The sequence below is a fragment of the Hippocampus zosterae genome, chromosome 16, assembly GCF_025434085.1.
Source record: "Hippocampus zosterae strain Florida chromosome 16, ASM2543408v3, whole genome shotgun sequence".
Lineage (NCBI taxonomy): Eukaryota > Metazoa > Chordata > Actinopteri > Syngnathiformes > Syngnathidae > Hippocampus > Hippocampus zosterae.
Window position 1 is genome coordinate 11331575 of NC_067466.1, and position 27708 is coordinate 11359282.

At 43.0% G+C, this 27708-nt stretch overlaps 4 protein-coding genes across 5 annotated transcripts in view; 3 read left to right on the forward strand and 1 right to left on the reverse strand.

Annotated features, from left to right (window-relative positions):
* Positions 1-933, forward strand: part of LOC127588295 (neuronal tyrosine-phosphorylated phosphoinositide-3-kinase adapter 1) — a 30471-nt gene extending 29538 nt beyond the window's left edge. The window contains exon 9 of the transcript XR_007959037.1: positions 200-933. The gene's annotated coding sequence lies outside the window, so the exon portion shown is untranslated. The remainder of the gene's footprint in view (positions 1-199) is intronic.
* A 274-nt stretch (positions 934-1207) lies between these two features.
* Positions 1208-11253, forward strand: atp1b2b (ATPase Na+/K+ transporting subunit beta 2b). Its single transcript, XM_052047010.1, has 7 exons — positions 1208-1628; positions 5495-5623; positions 5726-5833; positions 5987-6192; positions 6354-6413; positions 7753-7848; positions 7962-11253. Exons 1-7 carry the CDS (start codon positions 1538-1540, stop codon positions 8127-8129), a joined length of 858 nt encoding a protein of 285 aa, XP_051902970.1. The 5' UTR covers positions 1208-1537; the 3' UTR covers positions 8130-11253.
* A 2308-nt stretch (positions 11254-13561) lies between these two features.
* gltpd2b (glycolipid transfer protein domain containing 2b) lies at positions 13562-16987 on the reverse strand. The gene is made up of 4 exons (XM_052047004.1): positions 16398-16987; positions 15447-15505; positions 15154-15332; positions 13562-15040 (listed from the first exon to the last, which is right to left on the reverse strand). The coding sequence occupies exons 1-4, from the start codon at positions 16465-16467 to the stop codon at positions 14431-14433; spliced, it is 918 nt and encodes a 305-aa protein (XP_051902964.1). The 5' UTR covers positions 16468-16987; the 3' UTR covers positions 13562-14430.
* chrne (cholinergic receptor, nicotinic, epsilon) lies at positions 14948-27308 on the forward strand. Of its 2 annotated transcripts, XM_052046989.1 has the most exons (14): positions 14948-14980; positions 15162-15231; positions 20545-20643; positions 22912-23045; positions 23240-23284; positions 23392-23501; positions 23603-23758; positions 23841-23941; positions 24052-24252; positions 25031-25145; positions 25273-25387; positions 25564-25771; positions 25877-26007; positions 26107-27308. In XM_052046989.1, exons 2-14 carry the CDS (start codon positions 15228-15230, stop codon positions 26272-26274), a joined length of 1587 nt encoding a protein of 528 aa, XP_051902949.1. In that variant the 5' UTR covers positions 14948-14980; positions 15162-15227; the 3' UTR covers positions 26275-27308. The 2 variants fall into 2 exon arrangements, with proteins under 2 accessions (XP_051902949.1, XP_051902950.1); XM_052046990.1 differs by lacking the exons at positions 14948-14980; positions 15162-15231; positions 20545-20643 and adding an exon at positions 20746-21078.
* The last annotated feature ends 400 nt before the right edge of the window (positions 27309-27708 follow it).

Consider the following 27708-nt stretch of genomic DNA (forward strand, 5'->3'; position numbering starts at 1 on the left):
GTGTCGACTCAAACAGTGGCCATTATATGAGTGCCATACTATATTGATATGGTAAGATACGGTGTACCTTGGAAATCACTGTAGTGCTATATTTGCATTGATATTGTCATTCAAATAAATTTTATATAATGAACTTTACACAACAAAATCGATATATTTTTTCTTCTCTATCCGTCTTTGGCTGTCTGCTATCTACAAGTGTGACTTGAGAGCAGACGCTGCTTTCCCCTGCACTGCTGCAGCACACATTGCAGCACCCAAATCTTCCAAGTGAGGGCACACTGTACACTCTGCGCTGCTTACGGTGTGGATCCATCAAAATAACGCCCACTACAAGATTTTGCCTTCATGTTTGTTATCTATTATTGTCTTTATGTGATCGCAAATAGCACACAACCCTGAGAAATGACAAAATTGGCCTATTTGGTTCCACCAGCATGTTGAGGTTAAAGGTCATTTACTCCCATGGGTTCAGACATAGATTTGGGTTCTCATTCAACCCCCTCCCATCCTCCTATTACAGCCTCAAATAAGCCTCAATGATTATCTGCGGCGGCAAATTGCAAATAAAAAGACTTCGTCATTATGCCAATTAATGAGCTTTATGGAGAAATATGAGTGAAATCTCTTTTGTGCTTTGTATGGTAAATGGCATTCCCAAAGAGACACAAAAAGGGATCATTTACAAAGTGATAATGGATTTCTTTAATGGCAAAGGGGAGCCTTATGTCTCTGTGTCCCTAAACAGACATACTGTACACATACATTGGGAAATTTAGTCTGTATTGATTATAAAATAAATAGCAAACCGGTAGAATGAAAATCAAGCTGCCGGTAAAGTCAGGACGGGTTTATTCATGAATACTCATTTCGAAAATTTTTACTTTGTATCGAATAATGCTTGTATTAAAAAGTTTCTCTGCAATATTTACTAACATACAGTATGTATATACAGTATCTATATCTATAGATACTGTGTATATATATGGGGGTCCAGTGTATTCTTCGTTTTCTGATGACGTAAGAGAGCTGACCAGTCAGCGTCGCCCTGGCAGCAAACCATTTGCTCGCCGGCTTGTCTTTCACATGGCAGGCTGGTTGAGGGAAGTGGGCTGTGGGGGGTGCAGAGGGGGGGTTGCAGATGATTGGCTCGGCTCGCAGCTCAGGGAAGGAGGGAGGAAGGGGAGGTTAGCAGCTTGGTGGGAGCGGATGGAGGCTGAGAGAAGAGGGCGGGGGTGCGCTTTACCGCAGTATCACTAGATTTCTGCAGCACTCATCAAAACTCTGCGGCATGAAGACAAGAGCTGGGGGGGAGGGCACTCACTCGGACCGGGCTACCTCTTACTTTTAGTCTCCCCTTCTTCCATCCCTAAATAGGCTTTTATTTTCCACCAATTTGCACTCATTTTGAGCTCCCCCATCACTTGAAAAAGGGCTGCCTGTTTCCCCCCATTGGCTAATTGGATTCCCGTTGCATTAGGGTACGCTTTCTCCCATTTAAAAAAATTTTTTTAGGGGTCTGCTCTTGTATAGTAAAATGGCCAAGGATTCGGAAAAAGGCGAGTGGAAGGAGTACATTTGGAACCCGAGGACGAGGGAGTTTCTGGGCAGGACAGCCAGCAGCTGGGGTGAGTACTGTACTGTCCAGCCACACAGCGACAGCAATGCAGCAAACATGGAGCCGTGCAACTCATTCTATGTCTGATGTCTTTCCGCGGCTTTTCCTATGCACGTTGGAAGTGCCAGGTGGCCGCTCATCACACTCGGATGCTGTCAAAATACGGCTTGCCGCCGGTTATTTTCCTTTTCTTTATTTATTAATTTATAGCACCGCTTCCATTGCGCAATGCGCTGAGCATAAGGGTGGAGGCATATGGTGCATCTGGTAAATATTTTACAAGATTAAAATGTGTGTGGCCTAGCGGGCGGCACGCTTTGCAAGGAACAGGTTTCAGGCTTGTAGCAAAGTGCGGACGTCATCGTCCATTCAGGGGAGACTCACTCTTTGCTGGATGAAGTTGGACATTAGTAAGAATTGCATGTCGGCGTGATGTCACCAGTTGGCAGGTTTACGCAATGAAAATGTGAATTTGAGGTGCTTACAAATCAGTGCTCACAGGGAAGGAACACCGATTTGAAGAAAGGCAATGACAAAACGTAAGCGTCCCAGCCGTCGGTGTGAAAGTTTCCCCCCGAATAACATGTAGTGCATATGGCTCCTTTGAAATGACATTGGAAAATTATAATCGGAGTCAAACCAAGTGCCAAATGCTCTTTGTACCACCTCCTATCTGACCCGGCCAGTTGTCAGGGATTTAAACGTAATCTAATGACGGCATTTGCATCGCCGCGTGATTGATTGATTTTGTGTGCTTGTTTTAACCAATGACAGCAGCCGTTTGAAGTGGTTGAACGATAATCACGTTCCCTCTCAAAAACAAACAAACAACGGATTCGACACTACTCTTGGATTCATTGCGGCTTCAATTTGTTGGAATGTTCCGGCGCTGTGCCGGTTAATCCAGCTCAGTGTGTCCCAGGTGCTTTTAGATCTTGAGGCCTTTTTAAGCTGCGCTCGCTTAAGGCCGCCTAATTGAGCTATTTCGGGAGTTAGCTACTACATGGAGCCCACCTTGACTTAGCTTTTCACCTTTTAGCACGCTTTCTAACCACGCATATGTTTCGTTTAAAGCTTCTCATCTAATTTCTTAGTTTCCTTTTGAGCAGCGCTCACGATTTGCATGGTCATCCGTATAATCATCCAAGGTACGGTGCCGAGCCCGATGGAGCAAACATGAGTACTTCCTGGTGTGTTCAGAATTGCAATACATTTCTCCAGACGACACCGTGGCTTTGTTTTCAAATCTTTGAGTGCATCGAATCAACTCAGCCCACTTTAGAATATATCAAGATACGTACCGAATCGTCTTTTATTGGAGCGATTCCACACGCCCACAGCCTTCTATATAAATCTCTTTGAAGGAAATGCCACATTTACAAAACTGACAAATTCGTTGAGATTGTAAAACCACAACAAAAACACGTACTCTCTCAAATTGAGACGTGCCCCTATCAAAACGGAATACTGACTCGACTCGACTTCCACTTTATCATGAACCATCCTTGAATCGTGTCGCCCCCCGTGGATCGAGATACGTATGGAATCATCTTTAATTGGACAGATGCACAGCCCCAATATATACAAATATAATCTCTTTGAATGAAATGCCACATATTCAGTTCATTGGCGAACCATAACACGAAAATTACATCATACCCAATCAAATCAAACCGAATCAAGCTTCTAAAATGAACCATCCTTGAATGGTTTCACCCCCCCCCCTCCAATGGATGGAGATACGTCGTGAATCGTCTTTTATATTGAAGATATTCCAACCCCCTAATCGAGACTTAATGAGGGATACACTTCCAGATGCTTTTTTATGGCGTTATTGCGGCATCTGCGACTGCTCCCGAAAAAGGCAGGCCGAGGACATGCGCATGATCCAAATGGGGGCCAAAATGAAGCGGGTGTTTTTTAAAGAACGCACATGAAAAGCACCGCGCCTCAAAGACTCGTGCCGTTTGTTTGATCACCGAATTCAAAGAGCCATTGAACAGCATTCCCCATGCTCATTAATTCCGCATGTTCTTTGCTTTCAACTGCCAGGTGAGAAGTAGACACTTCCCTATTTATCATCGTTGCAGCGGGCCGACTGTAAACCTAACACCCTCCCGACAAAGACTTGACCCAAACACGCTGGGTTGGTTTTCTGCAGTATTTGTTTTTTCATTGGATGACCGCGAATCACTTTCTGCCATGCTCCATCTTTTCCCCTTCATAATGTTTCAACCTTGGAATGGAATGAGTCAGCCTGCGCCTTTACTGTATCCAGTATCGCTCTCACTCTCTCCGAATACAAATAATTAATCAGGCACCCCGTTACACATATACAATCCCCTGTTGAACATCCTCCCTTCGACATGTTGTTGCGGATTCCAGTGAGTCGATGCAGAAGCAGAGCCAGAGAGCTCCATGCTGGGGGGCATCCAGCAGAGGCTTTGGGGGGGGGCTGTCAAGGCAGTCAGCTGCTACCCTGCGCAGGCCCCAGGTGTCGGCGCCGAAAATGGGGGTCGCGGGGGGGAGATGTGCACTACAAAATGCTATTTTTAAGACTCGCCACAGGAACGTCACAGACAGATGCTTCCAAAGCCAAAGGAGGAGAAAAGAGGATGGACGGACGGCTCATTTCGCTCGAGCAGACCGAGAGCCGTTTCTAATCCAGTACATTGCCGTGTATGACTGAGTGAAGTTCCACTCAGGGAAACCCATTCACAAATCGACAAATTGATTTGAGTATATTTCAGTTTCTGCAGAAACTGAATGTTATTGCTGAAAAGATGTTGCGCATTATCAACGCCATTTAAGTCACATCCTGTTGCCTCAATGCTACGTTATTCCTTTTCCGATGCATAGACGGATGTGTATCACGACGGTCTCCCTTGCAGTGTTTAATTAATTAAAAGACCTCCTGTATAGTCCCGCCGCTGCCCCCCCTCCTCCCCCCTCACTCTCCGTCAGCACAGTGTTCCCTCCTCTGCAGTGCAGCTCTATAATGAAATTGGTTGGAGAGCGACTATTTGATCACTCTTTAATTAACGCCCTTCAGTGGTCGGGGACCAAACGACGTAACATTTTATCTGATTTTTGCCAATTGAAGGGATTAGTAATATGAATGGAATGAGAAACAGATGGCCTTAATGTGAGTGAAACAGATTTGGGGGCGGGGCGGGAGGCTGAATCCGTTTAATGAGGGGGGGAAAAATGAATTGCTCTTCATGACTTGGTGAAATCATTCACACAAACTAGCTATTTACTGTACATGATGGTGAGGAGGATATGGACTGCTCCGATCTCAAGTTACAGAGTAAAGTTGAATGTGCTTATTGTGTAGTTAGCCCTTCTGAGATGCATAGCTAACATGCGTTTGTAGACAAAATGTCAACTGTGTGGCTATGCCTGTCCCCCGAGTGACTTTGAGCAGCCTCATTGTGACATCAGAGCAATGTGATTCGATGCACGCTAGTAATTGTTTGGCATTTGTTTGTGTGACGTGATTTTAAGGATTTGGTTAGTCTGGTCATTTGTTGTTGAATCCAGGAAAAAAAATAGACACGATAAAAACAAGCAGAATAATAGTAAAAGGAACAAGATAAATACATAATGGCAACAGGTTGAAAATTTCGAATGGGGGAGTTTGCAGTGACCACTCTCACAGCGGCGCAGTCCTCTGTCTTGCAGATCCTCTCTCTGCCCTTGTTTACAAGATTGTCTTTTTTTTTTTTTTTAATCGCAAATACGTTTGTGACACTCAATCAAAATTAATGCTGTGTTGGAAATAAGGTGTGGTTCTTAAATGTGCTGTTGACATTGTTTTTGTTGCATTTCATCCATGCCCGAGGTCAAACGATCCTCTCCTTTCCTTGTCCGCAGGTCTCATCCTTCTCTTCTATTTAGTTTTCTACATCTTCCTGGCTGGTCTGTTTGCACTTACCATGTACGTCATGCTGCAGACTTTGGATGACCACAAGCCGACCTGGCAAGACAGACTCACCACACCAGGTGCAGTATCGTAACCGGAGATAAGAGCCAAACAAGCGCACAGTTCACCGTCTGGGGCGCGGTATATACTGACTGCTCTTGCTTTTTGTCTGGCACTCGCAGGGATGGTGATTCAACCCGAATCCGATGAGACTTTTGAGATCATCTATAACATCCAGAAAACCGAGAGTTGGGACATGTACGCTCAGGCCCTGGACAAGTTCCTGGAACGTATGTCCGAGAAAGCTTACCGTGACGGATTATCCCACATTCTTCCGCGAATAACCGAATAAGATGTTTCTTTTAGTGTCCGTATCTACCATGTCACTTTTCATAAAACCCTTGCAAACAAATTCAGAACCTCGTCCTGGCTTTTCTCCGCAGCCTACAACAGCACCGTCCAGGAGCAGAAAAATGACGAATGCAAACCAGACCAGTACTTCTTGCAGGAGGACAGCGGCGATGTGAAGAACAACCCCAAGCGTTCCTGTCAATTCAAACGCGACTTTCTGCAGGACTGCTCGGGACTCTCTGACCGTTACTATGGATACCAGGACGGCAAGCCATGCATCATTATCAAGATGAATCGGGTAGGAAAGAGGAGAGGAAGGAAAGGGATGATGTTGCTAGGAGACAAGGAGTGCCTGTGATAGTGGAACGGGTTGGGATTGAGGGAAAGCAAATTCCCACTTCAAAAGAAACTCTGACTCAAAGTTATTTTTAAATCAGGCTTGTATTTCGTTCCCTGCAGGTGATTGGAATGTTGCCGGGAAAGGCTGGACAGGCTCCTTTTATCACCTGTGGCGCAAAGGTAACCCTGAAAAGCTCAAAATAGCTGACATTACACCGCTCACAGCCGTCACACTGTTTCAACTACAACCGTGCACTGATTTTTCTTGTGAATGTGCCCACTCTCAGAGGTACAAAGTTGGCAAAAATGAATGGGTAAGAATGAATCCCATGCAGTGATTTATAGTGTAGTGTTCGATTCTACATAGCATCATACTGTAGCCACCAAATTCCCCTTTGTAGGTGTAACTACAACTTTAGTAATAGAAAGCCGATACTTCATTAAGTATACCTGCACTAACTAATGAGGTCACATAAAAAACAACCCCCCCCCCCCAAAAAAATGAACATTCATTGTACCATATGATCATTTTTCCTATTTACCACCAAGACAGTACATTACGTTACTGATGTGTTTTTCTTAATGTGATGCAAACAAGCCCCCCAACGTTATGGAAACACCTCCGTGGTACAATTCTATACCAACAACCATAATAGACAACAGATTGTAGCATTGATTCGTAAATACAAGTGTTACTTTTTGACCATGCAGGTGTACCTAATGTGGTGAACAGTGAGTGTTTAGAATGCTTTTGTAGTCACGACTATCAATCTAACTATCTACATCTACCTTGTATATATTTATATCAATTAAAAAAATGGTGCGTTGAATTTACTCAATTTTATTCTGTCAAGTGGTTGCACAAAAATAAAATCAGGATCCAGATTTTAAAAAAACAAATTTTTAATTCTCTCTCTCTCTCTCTCACTCTCACTCTCTCTCTCTTTCTGTGTGTGTGTGTGTGTGTGTGTATATATATATATATACACACACACACACACACACATACGCCTTAATATATGAAATATTTTAATACCATTTATATCAAAACACATCTGTTTCGACAAGCCTATTCACTCAGACCTTAAAGCCATTATTTTATTTATTTATTTATTTTTGTTGTATTTTTCTTATCTTATTTGATGTTGTTTTTAACATTGTACTCGTGATTTTAACTGCTTGTTGTAAGGTGTCGTTGAGTTTCTAGAAAGGCGCCCACAAATAAAATGTATTATTATTATTATTATTATCATTTATATGCCAATAGTAGCCTGTAATTTTTATGCCATTCTCAGTGGGACCTTTTGCTGTTTGAGTGTGTGTGACTGTGTGGGTGCGTGCGTGCATGTACGTATGTATGCGCGTGTTTAATCGACTATCGAAAGAGACGGTGGGCGTGTCGCGTAATGAGATATGAAGAAAAGTAGGAGATTAATGAGGTTCAGCTCCCCGCTCGCCTACAGACACGGAAAGGCATTTTTTTTAGGCCATAACACATGAAATTGTTTCACCCCCACAGAGAGAAGACACTGACAAAATTGGAGAGTTGATGTACTTTCCTCCCAATGGCACTTTCAACCTTATGTACTACCCTTACTATGGCAAGAAAGCTCAGGTAGGATGTCCTGGATCAAAATGTTGTTTCTCTTGTTATGTTGGAAACCTGATCAAATAGGTACCCGTACATGAACTTTGGCTTGCCTTGTCTGTCGTCATTTTTCCTTCTAGGTGAACTACTCCCAGCCTTTGGTTGCCGTCAAGTTCCTTAACATCACCGTCAATGAAGACGTCAACATTGAGTGCAAGATCAACGCCAACAACATTCCCTCTGGAAGCGAAAGAGACAAGTTTGCCGGACGAGTGTCTTTCAAACTGAGAATCAACACCATTAACTAGGTTTTAAAAGCCTTTTTTTCCACCTCTGAAATCTTCATGCTCTGCAACGTTGCACATGCACAGAAACCAAATTGCAGCATTCCCGCCCTTTGTGGGTTTCGTTTACAACCCCTTCAAAACTAAAGATGGCATGGACATTTTTTGTCCGGGTGTGTGGTGAGACAATGCAAGAAAATTAAGGGTGGTAATCCTGTAATTATTTCTGTCTGTGAGTTTGGGGACAAATTGGATTCTGTAAAATTAATTTCGAGGTGATGTCTATTTATACTGCATGACAAACGAAAAGGGGATATGAAGGATATAATTGCGTGTTTTTCAAAGTTTGCAAGGACCAGTAACACCACTGTATTGCTGCTCCGACCTTGCTGCCTCAATATAGAGCGTTCCTCTAGACGTGATACACATCAATACGAAGCGTGCAAATCTGACCATTTTTATTTCGATAATATCATAACCTCAGAGCTAGACTATCGGGGTGAGCATATGACTAAATGAAGGTGTTTTCAAAATTCCGAAAGGTTTTTCAGGCCGCAGATTTCTTAAAACCGAATCGACAGCACCTCTGGTGGTTGAAGCCAAGTACTGCACCACATTTAGTGACAATTGTCAACACTCTGCAGAATGCTTAAAAATCACTCTGCCCATCCCCAAGCCTAACTTGTTGCACTCAAAAAACTATTCAGACCGTATATATCTTAATGGGTGGATGCTGAGATGAAGCCATTTTGCATGTGTGTATTGTCTTTCGTGTGCTATGAGGGGAAGAGTCACCTATGTCCCAGCTCTTCACTCAGTGTGGAGATAAAAAAAATTAAATCAGACCACTGACCACCAGGAGGGACCACCGTGTAAGCGACAGAAATTGAACACAAATTCTTTGGGATGACGAGGAAGAGTTGAATACCTTTAAGTGTGTGTTTGTGGCTTCAGTGTTTGCGTGTATCTTCGGTACGTTGACACATTTCATACCACGGGTCGGGAAATTGCATGCGTTGTGCAATAGTCATTAAATCCGTATATTATGAATGATTGATCCCGTTGTTTAGAGCTGACTAATTGTGTATCGACATCACGGTCGGATGTATTGAGAGCATCAATCAGTTTAGCACGTTTTACAAGGTCTTCCTTCCATTATTTCAGAAAATCCAACCGTGCGCTGTGTCCAGTTCACCTAATTTGCGTTTGTTATGGTGTGTGGAAATATTTGAAATGGGGCGAATTGTAGATTTTTTTCGTCCCATTAGTTTAGAATGATATCAAACCTTCCACTGACTATAAAAGCTCACCTTGCGCCCCGTTAAACCCCAAGTTTTTTTTCCCACTGCTGTTGATGGTAATATTTAAATTAATTTGTCAGACCTTCAAAACTGATTATTTTTATATGGCTATTTATTTGCATTGCTGTGCTTTTTGGTGACACTGACTTTAATTCCTCTAAACAGTTTTTAGGAGGTTATAATAATAGTGGTAGTGTGTGTTTATTCCTTTTTTTAGCCTAAATCATCCCGGTTTGCGTTTTCCCATGACAAAATCGGGTCTCTTCAATAAGACTTGGTAGGTTGATATCGGAAGGGCCTAAAATAAACAAACTTGATATACACTGCATATTACATGTAAAATGAGGGGCTTTTTAAATGATGTCATCCATCACACCAGACATAACATTTAAAAAAGTATTTGCTTTTCCCTAATACACTGCGGCCATTTTAATGCGGCAAATGCAAATAAAACATTGTATTAGCTATAACCTCAAGACTTTGACGTTTTCCCCCTCATTTTTTCAATCCATTCACACGCACGTTTCTCTGATGTTGCTGCAACACTTAATTTCACTCTAATCTCTTAATCTGGTGAGCTAATCCAGAGCCTGCATGCAGAATTTCTTTGCCCTACTCTGTTGCTCCGCCTCCTTGTCATTGCCTCCAAAATAGAATTGAAACAAGGATCATTCATTCATTCCCTAGATTAGAATTATCAATGAATTTAACCCACAATATTGCTTAATAATTCATCTAACAGCCTTTATGTTACACAGCCCGAACTAAAATGTTCTTTCTTGATCCATCTGCATGCGAAGGCGAGTTCTTCAACCAAAGAGCCTCATTCCACTTTCAATTTTCTTTTTCGCAACGCCGTGTTAGAGAGCAAAGATCAGAGTAAAGATGCGGTGAGGAGATACTGTAGGAATCATGCGAGTGCAAAAAAAAAAAAAGCAGCGGTGATATAAACAGACCCGAATCTTACGTAATCGAAATACACACGTTTTACAAAGACATAACAGTGCCTCCTGGTGGACAGAGTAGGTTGTTGCCAGGGTCCAGGTTATCTCATCTCCGGTTTATCGCTTTCCCGCTGATAGTGTGGAAATGTCTTCAGAAAGCAATATCTTTCTTTCCCGTGCGGCTATAGGATTCGTGGAAAAAGGGATGTAATGTAACGCGTCAAGAGGCAAAGTCAAACGAGAACGTATTATTTGTGGCAGACTATCTATTTATATATTTTTTGCTGTTCTGTTGTAAATTTTAGAGAATGTATCAACTCGGATTGTATCGTGTAACTGGAGAGACATGGAAGGTTTTCACCAATTCATCAAATGGTACAAATAATTTGGTTGACAAGGCTCTCTCGTTTCTTTTTTGTACTTTTTACCTGTGTGTGTGCGTGTGTGTCTGTGTGTGCGTGCGTGCATGTGTGTGTGTGCGTGCGAGTGTGTGTGTGTGTGTGTGTGCTATTTCCACCTTTGCCCCATCTTCTAAGGTTTTCAGATTTGCAATGAAGGAGAAGTAAGGCTGTATGTAAAACCTTTCCCAAACAAAGACACAATGTGTTCCAGCCAAAAATATTGATAGAAGTATATTCAAGTTTTTTTCTAAAGAAATCCAAAACAACCAAAAAAATTAATAAATAAAAAAACCCTCTGCCCCTTCTTCCTTATACAACCCTCATATAAAATTATTCCCAGAAATGTGGTGCAAAGGGAAGAATCCGCTCAGTTTTGTCACCCAAATGGATGAGAATTCTATTCTGGATTTGTATTTTTTTGCTCTGACTGTATGTATATTTTTGCTCATGTTTACTGCAAAACAAGATAGAGAATTAATAAACGTCATTTAAGGGAACCGAACCTCAAAAGTGTGGCCTCTGCCTCCGAGCTCTTGTCAAAGTTGCAAAGGGATCCCCGAATGCCAAACATCATTGAGTGGGTGTAATCTGATGTAATCTCATTGACGGTAATCCTCCCAGCACACAATATCGGTGCACCGATCATCATGGTTTAGTAATTATTGATAGCCCTTTAGTGGTTATGATGTCATAGTGTGAGCCATTAAGTGTTGTAAATGAGGTAAGTGACGGATCCGTGACACGCAGCAAAGTACAGGTAAAAGTTCGAAGGCCTTTGATTAACCTTCTCACGATCAATCCTTTTTTTTTTTTTTTGTGACAAGAACACACCAGATACACACTGTACTTTCTCTCCAAGTCTCGCCGCAGGTCTCCTCTGATCTCTCATCACCTTTGTCTGCCCCGTCACCGTCTTCTTAGAAAGAGAGAGCACACGGCAGGGAAAACGCAGACCGGACGGATTACCAGGCTTTTGAGGTATTTGTGGCTTTAAAATAGTCTCATGGAGAACATTAAAGTGTTATGGGTTCAACTAGCTCTTTGAACCCAATAAACATTTGAGGCATTATTGTCACATTTTATTACCCCCACCTGCCGCCGCCCCACAAAAAAGATAGCCGTAACCACAAATATTTGAGGAGGATATGTTGACAAATAGGGCGGCCCGGTAGTCCAGTGGTTAGCACGTCGGCTTCACAGTGCAGAGGTACCGGGTTCGATTCCAGCTCCGGCCTCCCTGTGTGGAGTTTGCATGTTCTCCCCGGGCCTGCGTGGGTTCTCTCCGGGTGCTCCAGTTTCCTCCCACATTCCAAAAACATGCGTGGCAGGCTGATTGAACACTCTAAATTGTCCCTAGGTGTCGGTGTGAGAGTGGTTGGTTGTTTGTCTCTGTGTGCCCTGCGATTGGCTGGCAACCGATTCAGGGTGTCCCCTGCCTACTGCCCGGAGACAGCTGGGATAGGCTCCAGCACCCCCCGCGACCCTAGTGAGGATCAAGCGGTACGGAAGATGAATGAATGAATGAATGAATGTTGACAAATAAGCACCTTTATTTTTATTAGGAATCATTTCAGTTTAAAAATGTAGAATACTGTCACGTAATACTTCACAATTGCATCATAGTGAAGCACCATATTTGTCCAGCATATATATATTTTTAATATCTCTCGATATCTTTCAATCACAGGCAATAGGTCCCAGTGCTGAGTGATCAATCTAGACCAGAGGTTAGCAATGCTGGTCCTCGAAGGCCCCTATCCTGCGTGCTTTCGATGTTTCCCTCCTCCAACACCTCATTCAGTCGATCAACTCATCAGCAGTCTCTGAAGAAGCCTGATGAGAAATGATCATTTGAATCCGGTGTGTTGGAAGGCAGAAACGTATAAAACGTGCTGAATGTGGGCTCTCGAGGACCAACCTTGGTGACTCTTGATTGCGAATAAGATACATTTTGAGGTAGTGCGTGAACTCTCCAGGAAAAAAAAACATTTCTGGTTAAAAATCAAGGCAGTTTAAAACAAATCCAAAAAAAATTGGGATGCATTTTCCCCTAATACAAACTCATGTTATTTTGCTAATTGCGCATTTCCTTGTCATCTGTTTTACAAATGAGCCTGCGGAGTATACAGAGCGCTGGCTAAATGCGAATAATGTGACAAGTAAGTCGTTTTCTGTATTTAAAGCTCCCTTGGGTGCATTTCTGTAGTGACAAGCTTAGGGTTATGAAAAAAAAAATATCTCAACATGGAAGTATGCACAGCTGCCATAAATATAGCACGAGGAAAGGCGTATTTGGTCCTGTCACTATAGCCCCTGCCTAATCAATAAGTTATATATTATCTAGGACTTCAAGCGATGAACACGGACCTTCAACTCATTAGTAAAATGTTTGTAGAGTAAATAGGTCAGTCAACCAGTGTGGCAGGAGCGGTCATCCTGGGTCCGGGTGCAGTGGGAAGTGATCCAATGAATTTGTCCGAAAATTATTGTTCATTACTTACAGCTAAATTTTTGTTCAACTATCGATGCCAGTAACGTATTGTGATCAGGCAGAAGTCTGAAAAGCGCCACCATTAGACGGGAGGAGGTACAATCAACCCGCGTGAGCCCGTTGCCATTCAAACATGCGGGAGAAGCCATTATTTTCTTTGATCAGCTTTGTGTTCAATTTGATTTTCAAATGTGGCACTTTTTAATGTTTTCGTTTGTTTGTCTGATGTAAAATGGGCGCCTTGGCTTCATATTGGATGGAAAATACTGTTCTTGAAAGGCGCTTATAAATGAAATGTATTATTATTATTATTACTGTCTTGAGGGAAGTTTGCTACCTGTGGTGTAGCCCCCTGCTGGCCATTAGAATGAATGCAATATTAAGGCACTTCCATCAGCTTCTCTTGTCAAGCCCAAAGGTCAAATGCATCATTAGCTGCCATAGTCAAGTCCATTTTTTTTCTTCACCATAATATATTCTACTGTGCACCCTCACTCGTCTAAACCCCCCATTCGGATTAAAATTGCATTTGTGGAAAATAATTGAAGCATAACATCCACCCTTTTTTATGCATCTCAGGGGGCAGCTATTTTGCAACTTGCTGTGGACTGAAAATGACATATGACAGTGGCCAAAGGATCAGGGTGTGAACATCACATGACCAAACCCAGAAAAACAGATGAGCCATGTTAGTTGTTCACTCGGGCCGTCAGGTGGATTTGTCAAATTATCTGACAAATGTTGGTGAAAATCAAGGGGTGGCCTCTGTCATAAGCGACATCTTACTTCACCCATCAAGATTGATTTTGAGAATATGGAAGTGAATTATGAGTGACTATTCATACTCACGTGGATTTTTACACGTTCAGTTACTACAAACGCAATCTAAATGAGACTATTATGTTTTGACTCGTGGGGGCTAATAGAAACATATCAAAAAGATTTTTGACTTGACTTTGACCTTTAAAAAGCCTCCATGGAAACATTCTTTTTGGTGAATTTACAGATCTAGTACCAAAAAACATTTTCAACAATTGACTGCCCTGTGTTTGGAAGGAAAATATGAATGGCAATTTGAGTTGTAATACTGAAAGTTCATTCACATTTTCACCACTTTCGATGCCCGAGAATCCACAGTGGGCAATGCGGTAACAAGAAATGATTCTGTGTGATCGGCAATGTTTTCTTTTATGGCAAATCCAGCATGCCGTTTTCCTCCAGAGCTTTCTGCGTCCTGTCATAGACAACTCCAAGGGCCTGAACCACCCGTCCCAGGACTGTGCTCAGCTCCTCCTGGTTCTGCACACACAACAGCCTGAAGAAAAATTCCCTCTCGGGCATGGCGATGAAGGCCACCTCGGCAGCCCTGCGCACAAACCAGGTGTGGTGCTTGGCCAGGGTGGTCTTGTAGGCCTCGCGGCACAACTCAGATGGGCTCCTGAGCCGGCCCGCCACGGGGATCTCGGACAGCTTGTCGAGAAAGAGCTTGAGCCAAAGCAGGGCTCGGTGCAGTCGCAGAAGAGTCCGACATCCGGAGTCCGTCTGGCGGTTGAAGTCCACTAAGCCTCGTTTCAACTCCACCCAGATCATGGAACGCACGGAGTGGTAAGCACCGGAATGCTCTGAGGGGTCTAAGTTCTTCGCTCCAGCCTCCGGGCTCCCTGTGTTTTCAGGATCTGGATACACCTCTGCCTCGGGGCTCGCCTCGGCTCGAAGGGCCAATTCCCGGATAATTGAGGTTTTGGTTTCAATCTCTTTCGATATAAGGCCAACCATGGGGCCTAAAGCCTCCATAAACCTGGAGGACACGCAATAATCATAAATCATCACCACCATCCTGACCGTACACAATCCTAAATAAAATCATTGTTTCACGACAGCGTAGTAACGTCGTTTATCTCATGTTCTTACTTCACAAGCTCATCCCAGCTGGACAGATAAGGCTGCAGCAGTACGTCAGATGTGAAAGCCGGCGACGCCAGCAGATGGGTGAGTAGCAGTGACACCTGGAAGATCTGTCCGGGGCACTCCTTCAGGACTTTGGGGTCCTTGGACACTTCGGAGGCACTGCTGTTGAACAGCAGGTGTGGCTAATGTGGCGGGTGCGGTTGGGATGGGAGGTGCGTACGGGCAAGACAAAGAAAGACAATTCAATTCATTCAAATGAACTCCTTATTATGAGCTTGAATGGGTTCATGACGTACCTCGTTCACTTGTTTGTAACCTTTTAGACAAGCATCCCAGTGGTAATCCAAACGTCCATCTGCATTAGTGACAGCAAAAAAAAAAATTAAATTTTTGTTTTGGACAGGAAAGCAGCCAATTGTATGATTGCATACTTCTTTACAGAAATGTGAAAAACACGGTGCCCTATCGTGTGCCATTTGAAAATATCCAATTGCACTTCATTTCCATTTGAAAAGCAGAACCATTAAATGCACTTCCATTAGATGGCGCAACTGAAATTACCAAAAACAAATATTTTCCTCAGGATGCTGGCCAACTTTGCTTAAAAAAAAACTGCTACATTCCACCCCTGGCATTCAATTATGACTACATGTCATGTAATCAGTATTTTTATTTTTTGTGTGTTTTCTGAAAAAAAATGACGTATGCGGTTATTTTATGGAAGGTGACAAGATGCTATTATTTACTAGACTTAGATGAGCTTCTTTACAGAAATTGTGATTTGTATTGACTTTCCAAGATCAATATCCTATATATATATAATAATACAATCACAATGTCACAATTTGGTCATTGTGAAAACTGTGTATAATTTTATGACGATTTTCTTGCTTCATAAATTGGCTTTTTTTTTTTTTTGTGAATCTTATGGTGTCTGTTTTGACTTAAGTTCCAAAATATATCCCTTGCCCCATAAAGATATCATTCAGTGACTGCTTGACAACATAAACCATTCATCCCTGTGGCATGCCGCATCAAGCGACTCCTTCTTTTCAATTCAATTTGGTATCGGGTGAACGTGTGCGTGAGCGGTGCCGCCACTCAAACATGTGACAGCCGACTGACTGATTTTGACCATACGGGATGAGGAAACCTCTGGTGTCTCCCCGCCAACAAGGGAGAGGTTTATGGATTTATTGTACATTACATACGTAAGAGACAGAGAGAGAAAAAAAGAAATTACTCACAGAGCCAGAGAGTGCCAAGGAAGAGCACCAGGACTAAGATAGCCAAGGCAGCCTTGCTCTTCACACCCATGTCGAAGTCCACTTTCTTTGCTCAGTATCTTTCCCCCGTCTAATTCCTCTGCGTCTCACATGAGTCCTTGTCCCCTTCCACAGCCTGTTACCACAATTACTTTCTTGGCCAGACCCCTTTGCCTCTGAAGCCCACCACCCCACCCTTTGCCCTGGAACCTTTCATACTCCTCCCCAAAGCCTTAAATCACAAGTTGTTTCCACCGCTGTGCCTCTCCGAGCGCTCCCATCTAAAAGTGAACAAGTGCCGCCGCTGATTTTGCCGTCCGCCGCGCCGCGCTGTCACGAGTCACGCCTGCAGATGCGTTTTTTTCCCCTTCTCTTCATTTACATGTCTTCCCCTTGCCTGCCTTTGTGTCTCAATGATCCCTTCAAGCTGCTGTTGCTCAACGTGAGAGGGTCCAGAGATCACTCCGAGATCATCAGTGGTTGGCCGATAAAGCAGAGACAAGGCAGCGTGTCCGCCAGTAACCCCCCCACCCCCTTCTTCTTCTTCTCCTCCCTCCACTTGCTTCTCCCTACAGTATGTACTGTACATACGCCTTATATTTCTTGGCCAGTTTGACTAAACGCGAACTCTCTCTCCTCCCACCAACACCCCCCCTCCCTTCCTATTCTGTCTCTCCCTCTTGCGTTTTCTCCCCCCCCTTCTCCTCCCCTCACTCATTCACACACAGACCATTGTCAGCATTACAGCCTCCAACATACATCACATGGTGGAAAACATGAAGCAAATCCTCCTAACCTTTGCCTCTTTCTTTAATTTAAAGAAACCTGCATAGCTCTCTGTATTGATCAAACTAAGGTCCACATGTGTAGATGAAATTGTCCAAGCAGCGCGTTTGGTGTTGATAACACTTCCGACAGCCAACGTCAAATTTTAAACATCTGTCACGCCATATCTTTGAATGTTAGATATGGAGGGGCTTCCTACAGCTCTTGCCTCTCTCCGGGAAATTCTCTTTATCACCAGCTTTGAATTCCCCCGCCTTGACTGCGCGAATATGAACGGGGCATTAAACTTGGCACAGTCAAGCAGAACCTCATGTACGTTCCTAAAGAGGAGCTTTAGAATGGCATTTCTCAGTTGAAGAGATGGAAAGAAGTGAAAGTGTTCATTATATGGCTGGGAGGGGCTTTTATTCCACGCAACCAATGGCCGACGATCCAATCCGAAACGGGCAGTAACAGACGAGGGGAGACCGAATCCCCAGTGGGAAACATGTGACACACTAAGAAAGGCCAAGCCGACTCGGCTAAGCAACTGCTGTGATTTACTTTCTGGATAAGTAATAAATGGACATGATCTCAAGGCTAGGAAGAAGTCAGCCATTGTGCCTTGCGGGACACCGCTGGGCTAGAACATGGGGTCCAAAAGCATCATACTGAGGGGATATGTTTATGTGTGGAGGTTCGGTAGAGCGGGAAAGGGGCATTTCATCAGTGCCTGACACTCCATATCCCCAACTCCGTTTCACCCCACCCCGTGGCGGCACAGCTTTGCTCGAGTGAGGGAAAACATCTCGAGTTTCAAAACATTTAACCACACGGCAGCAGAAGTCACTTGTTGAACGGTTACGATTGGGTTTCTGTATAATTATTGACTGTGGGTAACCAGATAGTAACAACGTGAATTTGAATGTGGTCGGTCTCGCCCCCACCCGGTGCGGATCTTCCACTCTTCTGGGAAAGCTTGGTACATGATGTTCGGTTGCGTCTGTGGGAATTGATGTCGATTCATCTGAAGCAACATTTGTGAGGTCAAAGGTGACCGATGGTGGAGCTGAGGTAGAGATCAGATGCTTGCTCATTCTTTCCATCTCTGCTTGATGCGCTTGAGGCTGGAAATGACACAAGAAAGTGGCACAAGACTTTCAAATGTGTCAAGTGGCGTTATAGAAGGAGTCGGATTTTTCATGATGGTTGTTTTTTTTTTATTTTCGTTTTGACTTTTTTTTTTAAATCCAGTTAGTTCGAGTAGGTTTCCTGTTTTTTGTTCGTTTTTGTCAGCGCTCTGTTTTAGTTTCTTTTTTTTTTTGCTGTTAAGTGTGTCAAAAGTTACCAAGACCCTGTGGAATGTGCAATATTGACGATTTGCAGGGAGGGGAGTGTGAAAAGGACTAAATATCAAGAGCAGACTAAGCTGTTTAACATAAGCCACTTTCATACCCTGTCAGAAGCCAGCAAATTTGTCGGTTGACTGAAATCATGTACCAAAGTCTCCAAACGATATGCTTATGCCGTATTGTTTTGAGCGTTGACTTACTTTTTATTATTGTCACATCATTTCTTCACAAACTCGCTGCGATATGTCACATGGTTGTCATTTGGCTCTCGTCTACACATCAGACGTATTCCACTTTGCCGAGATTAGATAAGCAGCCTCAAGAACACAAGTTTGACCCGCTCATCGTGCCCGTCTTGTCCCTCTGACTGCAGATTGTTTAGTTGCAGTTCTGCTACTTGGACAGATGCAACCTTTCTTCTCTCTCGGTTAGTGTGAGACATGTAATCTGCCTTGAGCTAGCTCCGGTTACTTTAAGGAAGCCCATCTCTGTTACACTTACTGTATATTTAGAAGTACATCACATACTGTGCAACTCACATGGCACATTCCAAAAATCTGTCTCTTGCCCTTGTCACAGCAGAGTGACACGACTTATATTACTCACAGCACTAATTATAAGAGCAAGTGTAGCACCTGGAATTGAATGTGCAAAGTCTTGGAGTTTTGAAGTTCTACTTGTGTTACTTCTGTTGAATCGTAGTGTGAAAAGTCGCTAAATGTATCGTGAAGAAGCGCTACAGCTCCGGTTTTTAGCAGTATCGTCTACCTCCAGGCTTCTGGCCCTCCGCTTTTTTGGTCTGTCGACACCGTCTCATTCCTGGAGCCTTGCTAGCAAAGTAGTGAGGCTCTTGTGTGCGTATTAATACACTGGATATATAGCAGGGAGCCGAGCGGGCCTTTACAACCCTGTCGTCTGTTCACCCTCCTGCAACACACAGCTGCATGTATGTCACACTCTTTCTGTCTGAAACACTGACTCATTCCAATCCTTGCTCTCAACAAGGCATTGGCTTAAGACACCAAACTCACCCTAGTAAAAATTGCTTTCCCTCGCAGAGTCATCACGTGCTCTGACATACAGGCCTATACAGAAGGGTGGGGAGTATCATTCAACATTGCATTTATTTGTCAATTTTCTTCACATAACCGAGAACCAAATTTATCCCAGAGCTGCTCTGCCTTGTACTCAGATGTTTCTTGCATTTTGACTATCCTACATAGCTAAACAAAGTTACCAGTAGGAAACATCCCATAAAAGGGAAGTCAGCCACCCAAAATTCTTCACCATAATATTGTTCTGTGCACCACTACTGTTTTGAGCCGTTTCAGGGGGCAGCCATTTTGCCACACTTTCCGTCGACTGAAAATGACATCACAGTTGCTTTGGGGCTCAAGTAACAACCAATCGCAGCTCACCAGTTTTTTAAGCTTAGCCCTGATTGGTTTTTAGATGAGAACCAAGCAACTGTGTTGTAATTTTCAATCATCAGCAAGTGGCAAAATGGCGGCCTTTCTGAGATGGACAAAAAATGGTGGATTTTCCTGCTTAAGTGATATTTCACGAATACGATCTTAATCAGAATCCCGTGTTTAGAGTCGTGGAGGCGCAACCAACATTTTTGGGTTGACCTCCCCTTTAATGTGAAGCAATGTAGTTTAAGAGGCCCAGTGCAAATTACATCATTAAATAGTTGCTAAATTCTTCGGGACCATCTAAAATGAGTTGTATTATCAATAATAAGGCAGGCTTTTATGACTCTTTATTTTTAATACATTTTGAGAGAGAGTCTGGTGGCGTCACTCCATATACTTGCTCTCTAATGACCATAATGATTATTATTGTGGGACGCTGGACTGTGACTTGACATTCTGTCTTAGTGCACAGCTGCTGCGTAATCTGAGTCCAAAGATAGCGACAGCCGGGGTGGGCTCACTTGAGGGGTTTGGTGCGGGGGATTTAGGGATCTTCCTCCCCGTATTTACTCTTCCTCTCACTTTATGCTCCAATAGAGCTCACTTCAGAGAGGAGGTTCTACAGCATGATGGCAACATGCAGATTGAAGCAAATTTTAGGGATTGGGATTCTTCTGGGGACTGTTGTTGTGCAAGGTAAGCATCACGTTTGGCACATTGTAACAGGCTTTCCGGAGCACTTATTTATTGTTGATTCATTTTCTGTCTGTGACATGCAGTCAGCAGATCAGGTTTCAGAAGGAAGAACAACGATATATCTCACCACATTGGCTATCACACAGATGCACACATGAGAGTAGATTGGCAAGTCAATGTGACTGTACTGTACATGGGCTGCTGATCCATCAATCCATTCACAAGACCGCTGACCTAAGGAGAAAGGATAGACAGCTCTTTGGATTGGTTTCCAGTCACAGGAATTGTGAATGGGCGTTGAGTCGGAATTGCTCGCTGACTGACGGCATGAAAGTATAATTTCAACTTGTGTGAACCACTGCTAATGGCCAGGCGGTGCTGATGTAAGCAAATTACATGAATTGAGGAATTTCATGCATCTGCTGGCAAGACCCTGTAAGATTGTCTTTGACTGAATGAACCCAAGAATGATAGTTTGACGTTATTTATGGACAAATAAATGATTAAGGATGGCTCTTTGTGCTCTGGAAAAAAAAAGAAACATGGGATGAACTTAATCAAATTGAAGTAATTCTGTTGCACCCTATCTATTATCGTTGACTGACAGAATTAATTTGTGAAATGTAACCTGAAATTTGTAACTTTATCAAAGCAAATTTATGAAGGTGAAGCAAACCAATTACTTCAAGTGGTTGGTTGTGGTTGGGTGTAAAATTATTGAGTGTCATCCATGTATGTCATTACTGTACTGACTGCAAATAAAAATGTTTAGTTTGACCTGAAAGTTAAGGGTTTGAACCCGCCATTGCTGAAAAATGCATGGATGGCGTGCTAACCAGTCAGCCACCATTGCTACTAACCGAATGCATATAAAATGGGATCCTCATTTTTTGTGTTGTGACGGTGACCGATCACCTTAGGTTGACATGAGGTCCTGTTTTGAGTGTGTCGTCTGTCGTGTAATCGGAGCACAGCATAGTGACAGCTGTGATAGAAAGAGGCAAGGGGTCAGAAATAAACTCTGCCTTTCTCTCCTTTGGTGTGTTGTGAAACTTGTATTTTTGTGTGTAAGCACTTTTTTTTCTGAAAAGATGCTGGATTGTTTCATGATTGAAATGAAGGGCCGGGCAGTGCTGATGGGTTTAGTTTCATTACACTGTTAACTGACAAGGCATTAAGCTGTACCGTTTTGGCTGCTTGTTTACACAGCATCAACATTTTGGAGCCTGTAAATGTCAAAATTTGATTTTTTTTTTTTTTTTTAATGGAAACGCTTAATTTCACGCGCCCTCATGTGCACAAGACCGTCATAGCTAAAAGTGTACAAAAACAAAGAACTACTGCATGCAGCAGGGTCACTCAATGACTCGAAAAAGTGTTGAAAAGACAAAAAAACATTAATTCAAGACGATATCAACTCCTGCCATGATATATTTTAACCCAGAACCTCTCGATTACAAGGCAGATGTGCTAACCACAAGCTTTTTGCTGCTCAGCTTTGACTATGTGCCTACTTTGTTCTTGGGCCATGTCTGTCAGGGAAGATCAAATGGATTATGCTTGATTGAAATAAACTCGTAAAAATGCATGGAGGTGCATGAAATTTAGATGGAGAAATGAAGTTGTAGCGCCGAGTGCTGCTTTGGAGTCATTGACGTATTTCTCCCTTTGTTTGACAGGCTTAATTTATTTGACATACAATTAAACGTTTGTGTTCCACAGATTCCATCTGGCAAGAACTGGCTGTGCAAATTTTCAAAGTGACCAAAAAAAAAAAAGTAATCATACATTGTTAAAAATGTTTGTTGTGACCTTAATGTGAGCCAGCAGAGCATGCATCAAAAACAATCCAAAACTCAGTTGGAGACAATTGCTTTTAGAGATATTTTTGTCTATTTGTCTGTTGTTGTTTTTCATTTCTACGTCTTGCTGCTTGCGTGCTTGCGTCCAAGTGCCACAACTTCCATTCTTCTCTAGCTGTGTCATTATCGTCTTCAGTTGTTTTGTGAATGCTAAGAAATAAGAATTTATTCCACAGTTTAATCGTGGAGGAATATATATGAATTGTGATAGCAGAATGCAAAATGTTTTGTTTTTTTTGGGACCTGTGCACTTTTCTGCTTTGACATTGTAGTTTAACATCGATTACAGCTACATTCTTAGTGGCTGGAGGATTATGGGAGGACAGCCAACTCATTTAGTCATTGAGAAACAACATTTTCTTTGATATCAACTCATCGTCACCCTTGTCTGTTTTCCTCTTTGCAGTTCGGGGTAATGAAGAGTCGCAACTGATTGGAAAGATGCTCAAAGGTTATAACAAGAACATTCGTCCTGTGGTTCATCCTGAGGACAAAGTGGAGGTTCAAATCAAGCTGACCCTCACCAACCTAATCTCCCTGGTGAGAGCGCTCCGCTCCCTGTTGCAACAAAGCCCCGCTGCACATTAAAAATAGGATGGATGGCGTCTCGCGGAAAATCCACACTGTGTGATAAAATCAGACTTGGTAACACATGTAAAGTCTTTGTCAGACTGAGGGATTAGCCATGCATACAGTGAATTATCCTGAAAATATTTTTTGACTTTGTTCTACAGAATGAAAAGGAAGAGACTCTTACAACCAATGTCTGGATTGAAATCGTGAGTTGAATATTTTCAGAGCTTTGTTTAACATTCCCGGGCCATGCTATTCACCACTCCGCCGGAACTCGTAGTAAATGTCACATGATCTCTAATGTCCTCCACAGCAATGGGTTGATTATCGTTTTGCGTGGAATGCGTCCGAATACCCTAGCATTGATATCATCCGCATCCCCAGCAAAACTGTGTGGCTCCCTGATATTGTCCTTGAAAACAAGTAAGAGTAAACCGCCCATTGTCCCCCGCCTGCAACTTCATCACGACAAAATTTTCGGCGTTTTATGTCCTGCTTCTGTTACTCACCCTCCGTCTCTGCAGCATCGACGGCAAGTTTGATGTGGCTTACTACGCCAACGTATTGATTTCAAGTGACGGATCGATATATTGGCTTCCTCCCGCTATCTATCGCAGCACGTGTGCCATAGAGATCACCTACTTCCCTTTCGATTATCAAAATTGTACACTAGCGTTCAGGTAAGACACGCTTCATAAGAACAAACACATTCAGTGCTTGTAGAGCGGATTATCCATGTCTGAATTTATTTTATCTCGTCAGATCACAGACATACAGTGCCAATGAAGTGGACCTAATTTTAGCTGTCGGAGAAACAGGCGAAAGAATTGAATGGGTGGACATCGACCCTGAGGCTTTCACTGGTGAAGACCTTGCATTCTGGAGGATTCACAGACACTGTTTTCAATTGATTCAAAACAAACAAACGTGCGCCTTGTTCGATGTTTGCTTACTATTTTGTTTTTTTACTTAGAGAATGGCGAGTGGGCCATTGTCCATCGTCCAGCCAGGAAGATGATAGACCAACGATACTCCCCTGATGATTTGGAATATCAGGAGATCAGTTTCAATCTGGTCATCCAGAGAAAGCCCCTTTTTTACGTGATCAACATCATCCTGCCTTGCTCGCTCATCTCGTCACTGGTCGTTTTAGCATACTTCCTACCTGCACAAGGTAAGCTAGGCCATCACTTATTTCTATTTTTTGTACAATCAGACAGTCAGAAAGCACATGTACTGTAAACTGGGAGCATAAAAAGAATAGCTTTGTAGGTGAAAAGCTGACTGATTTGGCTTCTGGATGGCAAGTGAGAGAGAGCCAAGGTTGTATATATAATTATATATAATAAATGCAGTGATGTTAAGGTTTTACAAGTTGTGATCAAAGAAAGTGTGTAATGCAGGGTCTTCCATATAGACAATGAGCGGGGGCATTCATGTACAAAAGGTCACCAGTTGTGAAATCTGGTTCTGCATAAAACAAGAACATTTGCTCCGTCCACACTATAACCTAAATTATTACAATATGGAGAGAATATAGTGAGCCTAAGATGGACCCCTGAGGTACTCCAGAACAAATATTGACACTTTCGGCCATTGAACTAAATACATTGAGGTCTTCTCAGACAGGTTGTTCACAAACCAACCAACAGTACGTTCAGGCAAAACAAAACATGAGAAAGTCTGTATCAGAAGCCTTAAAGAAATCAATAAATAGTGCAGTACAGCAGTGTAATTTATCCCAAAAGTCTGAGATATTGTTTAACACTTTCATGGAGCTACCGTGAAGCCAGAATGATATGAATATAAAATATTCTTTTGGGCAAGGATGTCCTTGAACTGAAAAGGATGATGGTTTAGGCTCCCAAATCTTGTGCCACCTTTCGGGGATTTTACTTCTAAAATGTTTCTGTTTTGTTTCATGCGTCATGATTTTCATTTCTCCTGCACAGCTGGAGGACAAAAGCTCACGGTCTCCATCTCGGTCTTGCTCGCCCAGACTGTTTTTCTCTTTCTTATTGCTCAAAAGGTCCCAGAGACATCACTTTCTGTCCCCCTCATTGGCAAGTGAGTCTGTTTGAGGTTGTCAGTCACCAGACTTCCAAGTGCTATTTTAACTGTGATCCTACCCAACGTTTCTTCTGCTTATGTGTTAATGCACATTTTCGGTGTCCTTCTATGATGTCCTCCTTAGGTACATCATCTTTGTTATGTGCGTCACCACACTCATCGCTACCAACCAAATTGTGGTGTTGAACTTCTCCCTGCGTAGCCCCAACACTCACACCATGTCTCATCAAATCAAGCATGTAAGGGCGTCCATCCACCTAAATGGAGGTTGAAATACTTTTTTTTTTTGACGAATCAGGTACAGGTACAATAACAAAGTATTTATACTTTGTCATGTCCCACCACTGCTTATGACACAAATCTATAGACGTCACCTGATTACTGTCAACTTTTACACTCCTTTGCCTGCTTTCAGATGTTTTTGGAGACGGTGCCCCGCTTCCTTGGTATGGCGTCTCTGCTGGATGACAACGAGGTGACATCAGAGGTAGATGGCATGAGAGATCGAAGACGAGACTCCTTCGGCCTCATGCAGAGAGCAGAGGAGTATGTGCTCAAACAGCCTCGCAGTGAGATGATGTTTGACAAGCAAAAAGAGAAGCATGGGCTGATGCAAACGAACGGTGAGAAATCCATAGATTCCAACCAATCATCTGAGCATCTGTTACGCATGGAAGTTGATCGTGAAATATTTGTCTAAAATCTTGATGTCTGCTTCCCTCGAGTAGATGGCATTGACGCCAACACGACAGCCAACCTGTACAAGAGTTTAGCTCAAGCTGCACCCGAGATCAAGCAATGTGTGGATGCCTGCAATTTCATTGCAGAGACCACAAGACAACAAAATAACATCGGCTCTGTAAGTGTTATTTTTCACATGATCAGAGCATGAGTGTATGTCTTTCTGTCATGGTTTGTCTTTTACTTTAAATTAATCATATTTTCATTCCAAATCTAGGAAATTGAAAGCTGGGTACTGATCGGGAAGATGATTGACAAGGTGTGTTTCTGGGCCGCCATTCTTCTTTTCATCATCGGCACAGTGGGGATCTTCCTAACGGGACATTTCAACAGGGCGCCCGAATGGCCATTTCCTGGAGAGAACAAAAAATATGTCCCAGAGTAAAATACATTTTTAAAAAGAACAATTAGAATCTCCCGAGCCTGAGACTTCCCAACGGTTCAAAAAATACTTGGGAGAGGATGATCGTAGTGATATGCACATGGCTTCAATTTACTGTGCACAACATCAAAGATGTAACATCGCATCACAGCACAGCCCCTGAGATTCCAGGCAGACTTGCGACCTTGATCTTCATCTCGATGGGAGTTGTTTAGACAGGCCAGGTCTCATTAAAACATTTTAAATCATTATCATCATACAAATCATGCAGGTTTTACACGTATACTGTGTTTGCGGTATGAATTAAAGCAATACGTTCTTAATGTTGTATGAGGTGGTACATGGTAAAGTTTAGTGGGGGGAGGGGTGCATAGTTCTGTTTTTTTCTAGATTGTATCATAATGTTGCCCTTTTTGTGTGGGCCTTTATTGACTCAACGCGTTACCACCATCTCTGAAAAAGACTGAGTTTTTCTTTGCCGTACTATGTCTTATTTGAAGAACGTGGGTGTGAATCTTGAGCCAGCCAATTCATGCATTCATTCATTTCCCGAACCGCTTAATCCTCACTAGGGTCGCGGGGGGTGCTGGAGCCTATCCCAGCCATCTTCGGGCAGTAAGCGGGGGACACCCTGAAACGGTTGCCAGCCAATCGCAGGGCACACAGAGACGAACAACCATGCGCACTCACACTCACACCTAGGGACAATTTAGCATTTTCAATCAGCCTGCCATGCATGTTTTTGGAACATGGGAGGAAACCGGAGTACCCGGAGAAAGCCCTCGCAGGCCCGGGGAGAACATGCAAACTCCACACAGGGAGCCCGGAGCTGGAATTGAACCCAGTACCTCTGCACTGTGAAGTCGACGTGCTAACCACTGGACTACCGGGTCACCCCCAGCCAATTCATTAAAGCCTTATTGTTCTTATGATAACTTATTTATCAGGATACCTTGTAGGAGGAAGATTTACGCTGGGGAGCTAATGCCTTGATGTCATTGTGCTGTGTTTTCTAAATAAATAATTGAATACATGCATTATGACTCGCTGAGGACCCTCGTAACGCCTGTTTCTCAACCGGAAATACATTTGATCTTTGCTTGCAACATGTCCGTGTTTTTAGGGTATTGGCCGCCTCCCTGTGGTCATAAAAATAACTACATTACATGCAGTTCGACGCACGTTTCCCTGGCCCATCCTACTCCTGCAGGAGGGATAGAGAGCGATTCTGGGGCCCCTGAGTGACAGGGGCCTGAGCAAATAGTTCTGTCAATTTGCTGAAGTGACGTTTGGAAGAGCTCCCGATCCCAGAAGCAACTCCTTCCTACATAACTAAATTCTCAAGGACAACACTAACTCCCAAAAAAAATCTTAGGATTGCTTTGTTACCATTAAAAAATAAAAAATTGACAATCAAATAATAGATTGAATCATACA